Source organism: Rhinopithecus roxellana, chromosome 16, assembly GCF_007565055.1.
Source record: "Rhinopithecus roxellana isolate Shanxi Qingling chromosome 16, ASM756505v1, whole genome shotgun sequence".
Taxonomy (NCBI): Eukaryota; Metazoa; Chordata; class Mammalia; order Primates; family Cercopithecidae; genus Rhinopithecus; species Rhinopithecus roxellana.
Window position 1 is genome coordinate 88111768 of NC_044564.1, and position 12895 is coordinate 88124662.

Genomic DNA, 12895 nt, shown 5'->3' on the forward strand with positions numbered 1-12895 from the left:
TCGGCCTCCCAAAGTGCTGGGATTACAGGCTTGAGCCACCGCGCCCGGCCAATTAAAATTTAAAATCTACTTTCTCAGTCTCACTGGCCACATTTCAAGTGCTCAGTACCCAGTGTGGTTAGTGGTTCTTGTCTTGAGCAATGCAGGACGTTTCTGGCCTGGAATGTTCTGTGGGGCACTGCTGCCCTGGGCCGGGGGCTGTTAGAAGTTCTTGGACAAGCGGGCTTTGGTCACATCCCTGCAGATAGAGCATGTTTGCTGAGCATTGGGCAGTGGACGCCAGAGAGGGACAGCGGTGGGAGCCTGGCCTGGGAGAGCCCCAGGGCTCTGCCTCCTGAGAACCCTCATGCAGGGCCTAGAGACAGACAGAGACGTCTTTGTTGTTGGTTACAAAACATGAACAAATGTTGACATTAAGTCAGACAACTTGATACGAAGGACAGGAATGTCTGCACCGGAACAGGTGAAAACAAAGTCACAAAGGGGAAGACCAGTGGGAACGAGAGACTGGGAAGAAGGCAGTTAGTATTGCGGGGTAAGAAAGTTGCGCATTTTCAGTGAACACCCGAGCAGAAATAAATCCAGTGTGCTCATGGCGGAGAGCCCTTGGCTCACGTGTCCTGACCATAAAGGTGCTCGCCCTTTTTTCTGTCTTTTAAATAAGCTTTTCTCTGAATATGTGACGTCTGTTGAAAATGTCCGTCAGTCACCAGTTCCAGGCTGATGATTCTTCCCAAGCTTCACTTCTTCAGGCCGGGCTGGGTCTCAGTAAGGGGAAGTGGATCATACCTGGAAGGGGGTTGCACAGAGGTGGGAGGGGCGGCTGCTCTGGAAGGTTCCTGCGAAGGTCTCACTCGGGTGCAGAAACTGAGGCTTGGCGGTGCCATGAAGGTGCGTGGGCCCTCAGAGCCAGGAACGCTGGGGTGCAGTAAGCTGTGTGTTTGTCACAGACTCTGCTCCTCCTGGCAGCTCCTTGTCCATGGGGGTCCTGGTGTGTGGTGCATGAGGGATTCAGTGGGCCACATGGTATAGGCTACGCCGTGAGGTCAGTGCAGGGAGCAGCGGTCTCTCGGCTGGACTTCCTGCAGCCGTGACCCCCGAGGAAGGAAGCAGGTGGAACGGGGCTGCTCCTGGGGCTGAGGGCTTTCGGCTGCATGAGCTAAGGTCCTGCTGGGGTCTTGGCACGCTTCCTACTGCTCCTAGCCTCTCCACAGCTGTAGGATGGGGTGCTTCGGGTGTGGACCTGAGAGCAGGGCCTCAGCACCTGGGACTTGGATTGGAGGAGATGCCTCCTCAGGCTGCCAGTGCCTCAGCCAGGGCTCTGCCTTCCCCTGCACAGTGGCCCGTGTCCTGGGCTGTGATAGCACAGTGAGGATGACTACAGCGTCCCACTGTGGGGTGACGCCCAGGCTGGCTTCTCTGTGGGGCTCCTGCAAGCTGGCTGCACCATCACCCCAGATGCTACAAAGTGGCCACCTGTGTCCCCACCTGGCCCACTCTCATCTGGCTTGTCTCTGGTCACATCCCTGACCCAGACACAGAAGCCTCTGCTATGAGCAGATCTAATGGGGTTGATGAGCTCTGTGCTTCCTGGAGGATCTTTCATGGCTCTCCATGACTGTGTGGTGCACAAAGGTACATTTTCAAATTGAATTGCTGCAAGTTTGCTGTGAATTACTTTCGGATAATTACCAGCACATCTATCCTGTGACTTCAGGTGCACTATTTCTCTGCTGATGTAATACAGCCGTCCCTTCACACATTCAATGCAAATAGCAAGTGCTGAGTGAGGTGCTGCACAGGCTGTGTACAGCCTGCAAGCTGAGGATGTTGGCTGCAGGCCAAGAACATCTTTCTGGAGGCACCTGGCTGGCCGCTTGGTGGGAGGGCTGAGGTTTTGAGAGGACAGAAGATGGCCTTGAGGGACGATGAGGATGACCTGTGGGAGTCTCACACACAAATGACGATGAGGAAGGTCCTGGGGCAGCTGTGCTGGCTCTGCCTTGCAGGGAGTTACCTCTGTCCCGGTGCTGAGGTCTGGGCCAGTGGCAAGGATAGGAGAACGTTTGGATGACCTGGTTTTGATGTGGTGACAGCTCAGGAAGAGCAGGAGAATGAGGCGCTCTTGTTCCTTCCACGAATGTGTTTATGCTTGGTCAGTGCTGGGGGGACAGGGTACGAGGGACTGGGGAGCCGTGTCAGGAGGCCAAGTGCTGCAGCGACGGCTGAGCGGCAGAGGCGACATCAGAGCTGGCTCAGTGCTGATTCCAGTATGGGTGGTGCAGCCTGGGGAGGGTCCCAGAATTCTATAGGAGCAGTGTTGCTGCCTCCGCTGGACCTCATGGCCTCCTTGCCTGTCTTGGGTTCTGTCCTAAGGTGGCAAAGCCTAGAACCTGCCCTGGGCCTTGTCTAGCTGTTCCCGAGACAGGCGAGCAGGAGGAGACTCACAAGACTCCGACTCCCCCCTGCTTTTCATTCACATGGAGACTCGGCCTCCCTGGCCCCGCCCGCCTCCTGCAGGGTCATTGAGGATGCAGCTGTCCCTTCAACCTACAGCACCCGTCACCACACAAGTCCCCACCGCAGCAGTTGGCTGAACTCGGGGGCTGTGTTCCTGTGTCAGTTCACAGCAGAGGCCCCTTGGCCCCAGCATCTTCACCCCCTTCTGCATCTTTTACAGTTTTTTCATGGTGAGACACGTTTCCTGTGAAATAGAGCATCCAAGAAGAAGGGACATGACCTGTGCTCAGCTAAAGCACAGCAGTAAACAGCACCCACCCCACTCTGCCAAGAACAGGGAAGGCAGCACTTCAAGAGCCGCCTGACAGCAGCTGGAAGCTACGTGCTCCCACCTTGGGTCTCACTCCCTGGAAACAGCTTGTGTGCCCCGGCAGGTCGACACTGGGTCCCTATGGGGCCTTTCCAGGTTCTAACCTCACACTCCTCCTTCCCACCTGATTTCAGACACCAGAGTCCGTCACTGGCCTCCCTGGGGTCCTGACGCCAGCCCTGCCATGGGCCCTAGACTGCAGGGGCCTTGCCGTGATGCAGTGAAAACAGCTTGATGTCTGTATATCTGCTGAGGCTAGAGAGACACAAGCACTTGGCTCTGAGGCCGCTCTTGTTCCTAACATCTGAGATTAGGCTGGGTGCAGTCACTCAACGCCTGTCATCCCAGCACTTTGGGAGGCCGAGGCAGGAGGATTGCTTGAGCTTAGGAGGCCTTTGCCGTGAGCCATATCCTGCTGCATGACAGCAAGACCCTATCTCAAACCAACAGAAGTCCCTGAGATGAGCAGGTGTTGGGTCTTAGAGATGTTCCGGAATCCAGATGAGACTTCCTTCTGGAAGGACCCTGAGGGTGGGAGAGCATTCGGATGGGGCAGAGCTCTCTTTCCCCTGAAGTCACCTCTCAGCAAGTTCCACTGGGCGGATGGAAGGGGCCAGATGGAGCTCCCCAGGGAGAGACAGAGGAAAGAGCGGACTCTGTGGGGCCTGGGCCAGCTTCGATCTGGAAGGGACTCTGGGAGTCAGCCCCCAAGGGGATTCCCAGCCAGCCCTCCCCTCCACCTTCGTACTCTCCTGAGAATGTGATGCACCCGTGGGGCACTCACCATGGCTGAATGTTTCCCTGTTTGGGGAAAAAAATAGAAGAAACACTTTAGAGAGGAAGGCTGGGGGTGATGATGAAGACAGAGTCGCCAGGGAAAATGGGCTGCAGGCTGCGGCACCAGCAGCAAATAGTAACGGCAGCAGGAGGACGTGGCCTCGGCAGCCTCTGGTCACGTATCTGGGCCAAGGTGGGCAAGGGTGGGGCCGCACCCTGGATATGACCCCGAGGTTACGTGGAACCTTAGGAATGGCCTCACCCACATGCTCACTAGGAGCAGAGGCCTGGGCCAAGCAGGTCTGGCAGGCTGTGCATACCTGCCCCCGGGTGCCAGTGACAGGGACACCTGCCTCGGCCTCCCTGTGAGACCCCCTAAGGTTGGAGCCCGTTCTCTGGGGCTCCCTAGAAAAGAGTCCGCTCTGGACTCTGAGCCAGAAGAGAACCTGGTGCCTCGTTTCTCCTCCTTCCCAGCTGGGCTGCCCTGCTGCTGAGTGGCCTTGGGGCTGGTTTGGGGCCAGTGGCGACCCTGAGTGTGGGCGGGTCCCACTGACTGAGCTGTCAGCCTCTGTCCCACCTCACTGACCCCCCTCCCCTGCCCCACTCATGTCTCTTCTGAGTCAGGGGAGACTGACCGCAGCTGCTTTTGTTAGGGAATGTCGTTCTGTGGAAAAAAATTGTCTTTTGAAACAAAGATTTTTGAATAATCACAAACACTGAAAAATTGCAAGGACACTACAAAGAACCATTTATTTTCCACAAACCGTTTGAGACTAAGTGGCTGACCTGATTCCCCTGAAGCCCTGAATACTTTCATGTCTGCTTCCTGAAACTAGGGCACGTTTTTGCATCCAGAAGTACCGTCAATCCTCAAGCCCATCCTCCCATCCTCAGGCCACTCAGGTCCCCAGTTGTCCCAGTGACACCATCACGAGGCCTCTGGGCCCCTTCTGTGCCTGACTTCCATGTCCTGTCCCTAGGGACGGGCTCAGGCGTCCCTCTGTGGGTGGGTCACAGTCAGGTCTTGTGTCTCCACAGGAATCTCGTGGGAGGGGCTGAGTTTGCACGTGTTTCCCAGGGGTGCACGGCTTCACCCGCCAGTTAGGCAGATGCTGGCTCTGAGCTTGGTGCAGGGCGCCTGTGGCTTCTCTAAGTGGAGCTCCTCTCACTTTTCGCAACTGTACGTGTCTCATGGAGAACATTTGGGCACTGGAAATATCTTGTGTGTCACCAAGCTTCCCACTTATATCTTTACCTCTCTGTGGCCTCACGGTTTTCTGTTTTACTCAATGGGTCCTGCTCCACGGATGAGCTGTCCTGTTGCTACCTAGTGAGTCACTCGAAACGCCCTGGCCCCAGCCTTGGAGGTCAGGGATCAGGTGCCTGGGCTCAGGGCCCCAGTGAGGTGGGATCGGGTGTTGGACAGGGCTGCAGTCTCAGACTCTGCCTCAGAACTCAGTTCTGTGCCAGGAGGGCCTCTGCATAGGGTCATTTGTGACATGGCTTCCCCTAGAGCAGATGATCCACAGGAAAGGGAGGGAAAGAGACTGGGTGAGGGAGCCACAGAGGAGAAACAGAGGGAGGGAGAGATGGAGGTAGAGAGGCCACACTTACCCGCCATCCCCCACCTGATACCAGCAGTGACACCTCATCCCTTCTGCCACCCCCATATGCAAAATGCATGTCAGAGTCTGTGGACATGTCCTTCAAACCATCATTGTGTTACTGTTCATTTTGTTGCTCAAAATGCCCCAGATTTGCCAGCGGGAGGCCCTCGGCACTGGTTCCCGTGCCGTTTTGCACGTCCCTGTCACTGAGCACGTCCTCACTGTCAAGCTCATCCTGTCCTTCTCCTGCCCAGCCGTGAGCTGCTGCTTCGTGGAGCCTCACTGCGTTCCTGTCCTGGCTGAGCTCCGCGCGCTCCTTGCTGTGGGTGGTGTTGCTCCCAGGCCCTCCTGGTGAACTCAGTTCACAAGTACACGTGTCTGTGCATTTACACCACGAAGGTGTCGCGAGTCTGCCTGTGCAGTCTGTCTGTGTTTATTCACGTCTGTTGTGCGCTTCACACCAACAGCTCCAATTCCCACCCAGCAAAAAGGTTCCTGTTGAAAATGTTTGCCTCTCCACTCCTGAGGAGCCTGGCGTCCACTACTCCTATATATTTTCTTGTTTGGTCACTTTTGCGGGGTCGCTGGCCTCCAGTGGTGCTGTCACCACCTCCCCTCCCCCACAGCTGTGACTCCCTCTGCGCCTGGCACTGCCCTGAAGCCAGGATGCCCTCCTGCATGGGCACCGCTGCCCTACTGCAGAGGCCTGGTTGGTCCAGCCTGACCTAGCGCGTTTAGGACTGAGGTGCTCAGGAAGGGAGGGGAAGCGCAGGTGGATTTGGAATCTTTGTTCTCCCGTGTTTTCATGTGTTTGTGATCACTACAACTGCGGCCTGGCAAGAGCAGGCCCTTCCAAAGGGATCTCTTTCATCAGAAGAAAGAAGGTAGTTATTCCACGAATATTCTCTGTGAGCTCATGATGTTTCCTGGAGACCTTGGGGCTCTTTTACAAATGCCCTCAAGGTTCTGCTTGGTAAATCAGTTTTAAAATTTGCCAGGCATCAGTGCGTACCTTACTGGTCCCTAATTACAAAACGCACATCCTTCCTCCATCCACAACTCGCGTGTGGCCCCGTTCCCCATCTTTGGGCAGCCCCAGACTCAGAGACGTTTCAGGAAAATGCTAGCCTCAAAGCTCCTCGTCACCACTTCTGAGCGTAGAGACAAGCAGGAGCCCCTTCCTGTCTGCCACTAGCCCCGGGGTGGCTAGGAGCTCAGGGAGCCCTGGGGTCCGGTCGAGGGGCTGCTCTGCTTCGCTTTTGGTGCGGACTCTGCGGGAGGCAAGTCAGGCCTGCATGGTGGTGGTCTTTGCCTTGCCTGGCAAACCCCTGCCGTGCCATCTCTGAGCTGGCCCCGCAGATTTTACACTCAGTGGCAGTGGGGTGGTGAGTGTGTCCTATGTGGATGAGCCAGTGATGGGAAAGCACTTTAGGTAAGGGGTATGGGCCGGTGTGGGCTGATCCCCTGCGATGCTGACAACATGACTGCCTTTACAGATTGAATCTGGATTCTTCCACGAGAGTGACGTCAAGATCGTGGCCAAGTCCATCCGTGACCGTGTGGCGTTGATCCAGTGGCGGCGGGAGAGGATCTGGCCTGCGCTGCAGCCCAAGGAGCAGCAGGATGTGGGCAGCCCGGACAAGAGCAGGGGTCCGCCGGTGCCCCTGCAGGTCCAGGTGACCTACCATGCACAGACTGGACAGCCCGGGCCACCAGAGCCCGAGGAGCCGGAGGCCGACCAGCACCTCCTGCCGCCTACGTTGCCGACCAGCGCCACCTCCCTGGCCTGTGAGTGCTTACGGGTGGGGTGGCCATGGGTACCCCTCCCACCTAGCCTGCAAAAACCAGCTATTGGGCAAAGAAAAATGAAGTCCTCTCCCTTTATTGGAATGCTTTGTGAGGAAGGGGGTCAGCATAGCGTCCCCTCGGAGGAGACACGGTACAGCTCTGAGCTGTCCTCACATAGCGTGGGTGATTGCTTTAGCTGTAGGTGGTTCCTGGGAGTCCTGGCTGGGTGCCTGTGCCCCATGACAGGCTTGCCTTCTGCCAGCACCCTTGGTGCCAGGGCATGTCGTGAACTTCATAAGAGAGCAACTTTCAGGGTGGTGGGGCCAGCAGACCCAAGCACTGGGATGTCCAGGGCCTGATTCTGTGACCAGCCTGGGGCCTGTCCCCCCAGCCCACCATGCAGGGTGTGGACTCTAGGTATGGGTAAGCCTCGTTTCAGGGAAGGGACTGGGGCTTTCTCAACATTTCCCAGAAGGAGATTAAGGCTCACTGAAGTCCATGTTCTCAGGACAGATGGGGACAAATGGGCCCTGAGCCAGCGGGGTCTGATACAGCCAGTTCAGTCCCACTCTCTGCTATGGATCTGTGGACTGGGGGCAGGTTGCTTAACCCATCTGAGAATGACAGTTCTGGCCCCTTGGGGGGAATGTGAAGGCTAGGTGAGGTGGTGGCTGCGGCTGCTTGGTGGGACATCTGTCCTGGGAACAGAGTGTGCTGCTTGCTGGCTTGGCTTGTGGTTGCCATGGGGATCTGCCATCCCCAGTAGTATCTCCCTTCTAAGGCAAAACCTTTAGGACCTTTTGTATATTTTCAGCAGGGTGTTACTGATGAATTGGCAGGAATCACTTTGGATCAGCCTTCATCTAAGACCATTTAGGGAGAACCTAGCATCTTCTGCACATACAGGCAGGAAAGTTCCTGCCTGTGCCCTCCACATCCCAAGAATTCAGCAGTGAGCTGAGGACGGATGAACATGGCTTTGTTCATTCTGTGAATACACATGGGATAGAATGACAGAGCCAAGGGACCTGCCCGGGCCAATATTTCAGATCATTCATGTGCAAAGACTGAAAGAGTCTGTTTAATTTATTTAATATGCATGTCCTTCATTTATCATTGAAATGGCTAGTTCTTGAAAGTAGGCTATTTAAACTCAAACAAGCAGTCATCATGTCGAGACCGTTTGCCTACTATTTATGTCACTCAAACCTGCGCAGGTTTGCTTTGGAGAATAAAATTGGTACATTATTGCTCCATTTTCTGATACATCTAAAAAATTAAAGAGCACAGACTTTTTGTAAGAAAAAATTCTTCATGTCCGACACAGCACGACACACTTTTAAATCATAATTGTGGGTTAAACAATTTCTGGGATGGGAGTTTAAAAATCTCCTTTTTTCGAACTTTGAAGAGACATAGTTTGAGGATATTTCTATATGTTTAGCTTGTGGTCAGATAGTCTAATTCAGGTTTGATCCACTGTGGGAAAATCGGATGGAGACATTGACTGACTGATGATTGCAGTTCAGGTGTGGGTGTTCTCTGCAGACAGGCCCACTTCCAGACTGAGAAGGATTCTGTGTGTTTTGTGCAGAGGCCATGGCCGTGCCTCTCAAAAACACTTTTTTTTTTTTTTTTTTTTTTTGAGACGGAGTCTTGCTCTCTTGCTCAGGCTGGAGTGCAGTGGCACGATCTCAGCTCACTGCAAGCTTTGCCTCCCGGGTTCACATCATTCTCCTGCCTCAGCTTTCCAAGTAGCTGGGACTACAGGCTCCCGCCACTATGCCCAGCTAATTTTTTTGTATTTTTAGTAGAGACGGGGTTTCACTGTGTTAGCCAGGATGGTCTCGATCTCCTGACCTCGTGATCCACCCACCTCAGCCCCCCAAAGTGTTGGGATTACAGGTGTGAGCCACCATGCCCAGCTAATTTTGTATTTTTAATACAAAATTTTGTATTTTAATACAAAAATAATAATACAAAACAATAAAAAAAGTAGCCTACCATACACATAGAACACACACAGGCACACATAGAACACACACAAATACATAGGCATACCTACATATGCACATACATGTGGACACTCACACATGAACACCTGCACACAGACATGCGTGCCCCATGTGTGTGTACACATGCACACCCACCCTGCATGCACATGGACACATGTATGTATACATGTGAATACCCCCACAAATGTGAACACATTCACATGCACACATACATGCACACATGTCTGCACTCATACGTGAATATGCACTTGCACACTCACATCCACATGTGTGCACACATGTACACCTTATCCCCTTCTGTTTCATAATGGATAGCACCCCACATAGCCTTCTGCACCTTGCTCTCAGATGTGCCAGGTAAGAGCAGGAACCCCATAATCCAAGAAGGACCTGGTCTGTGTAACAAGATTGGCACATAGACACACGTTAGTGCATTGGAAGATGCAACAGTATGTCAGTTTTTACAGTTTTCCCTTGTATTTTCTTAAACTGCCCATCAAGTGTCCTGACCAAGCGGGGGCTTCCTTGGTGACTCCATTTAAGCAGCTGATGACTAGTAGCACATTTGCCAATAGTTTCAAAAATGTCTTCTAAAATGTTTAATTGTGTAAGTAACCTGGAGTGCAGTGGCGCAATCTCAGCTCACTGCAACCTCTGCCTCCCAGGTTCAAGTGATTCTCCTGCATCACCTTCCCTAGTAGCTGGGATTACAGGCATGTGCCACCATGCCCGGCTAATTTTTATATTTTTAGTAGAGACAGGGTTTTGCCCTGTTGGCCGGGTTGGTCTTGAACTCCTGACCTCAAGTGATCTGGCTGCCTCAGCCTCCCAAAGTGCTGGGATTACAGGCATGAGCCACTGTGCCTGACCCATATTCACTTTAATTTTTATTTTTTTAATTAAAAAAATTTTTTTTGAGACGGAGTCTCGCTCTGTCGCCCAGGCTGGAGTGCAGTGGCGGGATCTTGGCTCACTGCAACTGCCATCTCCTGGGTTCAAGCGATTCTCCTGCCTCAGCCTCCTGAGTAGCTGGGACTACAGGTACGTGCCACCATGCCCAGCTAATTTTTTTTGTATTTTTAGTAGAGGCGGGGTTTCACTATGTTAGCCAGGCTCATCTCAAACCCCTGACCTCGTGATCCTCCTGCCTCGGTCTCCCAAAGTGCTGGGATTATAGGCGTGAGCCACTGTGCTCAGCACATATTCACTTTAAATATGTAAAATGTGGGCTGGGTGTGGTGGCTCCTTTTGGGAGTCAAAGGTGGGTGGGTCACTTGATTCCAGGGGTTTGAGACCAGTCTGGCCTACATGGCGAAACCCCATCTCTTCAAAAGATAGAAAAATTAGCCAGGTGTGGTGGTGTATGCCTGTAGTTCTAACTACTTGGGAGGCTGAAGCAGGAGAATTGCTTGAGCCTGGGAGGTCAAGGCTGTAGTGAGCCATGATCACACCACTGCACTCCAGTCCAGATGACAGTGAGACCTTGTCTCAAAAAATAAATAAATAAATAAATAAATAAATAAATAAATAAATGCTACACATATGGTTAGAATCGCTCTACTTGAAACTTGTTGGGTCCATACATGTTCTCCCCTTCCTCCCCATCCTCCTTTCCCCTCCCCTCTCTAAGTGGAAATGACCACTTTAGTGACCACTCAGCTCATTAAAAATCAGAGCTGCCTGTCTGATTAGTTTTGCACAATTAAACCTCAGCATTTCTTATGTCTTCCTAGGTTACAATTCCTGGGAAAAGTTATTTTAACGCCAAGCCAATAGGATTTCCCCTTGGTTTAAATTATAAATGGACACAATAGTCTGAAATGCAGCTCCTCGCGAAAATAGCGTGGCATTTGTAAGTGGTAAATTCTAAAGTTTCTGTAGCTTTTGGCTTCTGGAAGCAGTAAACCCAAAGTACCGTTTCAGACAGGTTTTCGTTTTCCCCTCGGCTGGCATGACCCCACAGGTGAAGATGTTTCCAGGCACACTGGGGTCCTGTCTGCGCCGCTGCTAGCGGCCGGGTCTGTTTGGGTTTGATGGGGGCCAGGCCAGCCTGAGCCATGTGAGGCCTCTGGGGGAGCTCAGGCCGTGGGCGCTTGGTGCCACCCCTGCCACTGCATCCACTGCACTGGGGAATGGTGGGTGCATTTCCCTCTCAAGGCCTCTCTGTGGGTGTTCGGACACCTTGGCCCCATTTTCCAGCCAAGTTAGTTCTGGTCCCATGACCTCAATCCCACACAGTGAAGACATCAGCTTTTTCTTACCTCGGACATTCCTTTGGCCTCCCAAGTCCCTTGTTCCCCTAAGAGCTGGAATGTATGCTTGCTGCCCAGGCCATGGCGGGCTGGTTGTGGGTACCTGCCTTGTGGGAGGGTTGGCACGATATAACTGCCCTGACATCATGCTGGCCAGACATGGGCAGTGTTGGAGTGAGGCACAGTGACAGCATCCCAAGTATAGTTCTGTAGCAGCCAATTGTATAAACAGTGTGCACGGGTTATTTATGTGATCTGGAGAAACAATCAAACTTTTATTTTGCAGAAGAAACTATGCAGATGAGCCAGTGTTTATTCATGTGATATTTGGAGATGTCCACTCTAAGTCCTGCTTTTGTCCTCCCCAGCGGACAGCACCTTTGACAGCGGCCAGGGCTCTACCGTGTACTCGGACTCGCAGAGCAGCCAGCAGAGCGTGGTGCTTGGCTCCCTTGCCGACGCAGTGCCGCCCCCGGCCCAGTGTGTGTGCAGCCCCCCTGTGAGTGAGGGGCCCGTCCTGCCGCAGAGCCTGCCCTCACTGGGGGCCTACCAGCAGCCCACAGCTGCGGTGAGTCAGAGCGCCACTCCCACCCCCTTCCCCATCCCCACTATCTGTTCTGAGGGCCCTGAGGGCTCTAAATTCTATGATGGGCTGTCCAGGCTGCACCGCACTGTGGTCAGCGTTAAAAGTGGCCTGTGGTCAGTGTCCAGTCACCCTTCCCCTGGGGAGACATTCAAAAGCCAGGCCCAGAGGAAAGCCCCGTCCTTGCTGCCACCTGCGGAAGTGCTGGCCGAGTAGCCCTGATATTCCTATAAAGACCTACTAGATAGGAAAGACGCCCTATTGGAAAACAGACCCCAGGACACCCAGAGTTTGGGAGGCTGTGATAGAGCTGAGTGGTTCCCCCTGGGGGGCGGGCACAGTGATAATGGTGACACCCCACAGCCACAGTCACGATACCCATTGACTTTGCCCTGGGTCTGCGACATTATCCCAGACTGTTCCGCAGATCACGGAAAAGCATCATTTGTAAGAAGGAAACCTGAGATTCCATCTCACTGCCCAGCCTCCTGAGGGGCTCCTGGCACTTCTCTCCCACATACTGTGTAGCGGTTAAAGTCAGAGCTATGAAAATAGGGCGGGGCTGAGGGGAACACCTGCAGGGAGCACGTGTGGCGAAGGAGTGATGGAGCCTCGGGCTGTGACGACGCATGTGGGATGATTCCCACGGGAAAGACTAAGATGAGTGGGGTCACATTCGGCATGTGTTTTTTTATTTTGATTTTTTCAAAACACTTTAGAAAGCAAAACATGGTGAAACCCCATCTCTACTAAAAAAAAAAAAAAAAGCAAAACAATTACTCTTTGCAGTCCCAAGTGCCCAGCCACAGAGGGGTTGCCCATGAGCCCCAGGCAGTAGATTGGTACCCTCAGAGGGTAGTTTGTTTGTTTATTTATCTGAGACGGAGTCTTGCTTTGTTGCCCAGGCTGGACTGCAGTGGCGCAATCTCTGCTCAGTGTAACCTCTGCCTCCCGGGTTCAAGCAATTCCTCTGCCTCAGCCTCCCGAGTAGCTGGGATTACAGGCACGTGCCACCACGCCCAGCTAATATTTGTATTTTTAGT

At 53.3% G+C, this 12895-nt stretch overlaps 1 protein-coding gene across 10 annotated transcripts in view; it reads left to right on the plus strand.

Moving 5' to 3' along the window:
• WNK2 (WNK lysine deficient protein kinase 2) overlaps positions 1-12895 on the plus strand; it is a 141192-nt gene that overhangs the window by 61522 nt on the left and 66775 nt on the right. For all 10 annotated transcript variants that reach the window (XM_030919434.1, XM_030919438.1, XM_030919437.1 and 7 more), the window contains 2 exons: positions 6711-7002; positions 11638-11837. In XM_030919434.1, coding sequence (XP_030775294.1) covers positions 6711-7002; positions 11638-11837 — 492 coding nt within the window. The remainder of the gene's footprint in view (positions 1-6710; positions 7003-11637; positions 11838-12895) is intronic.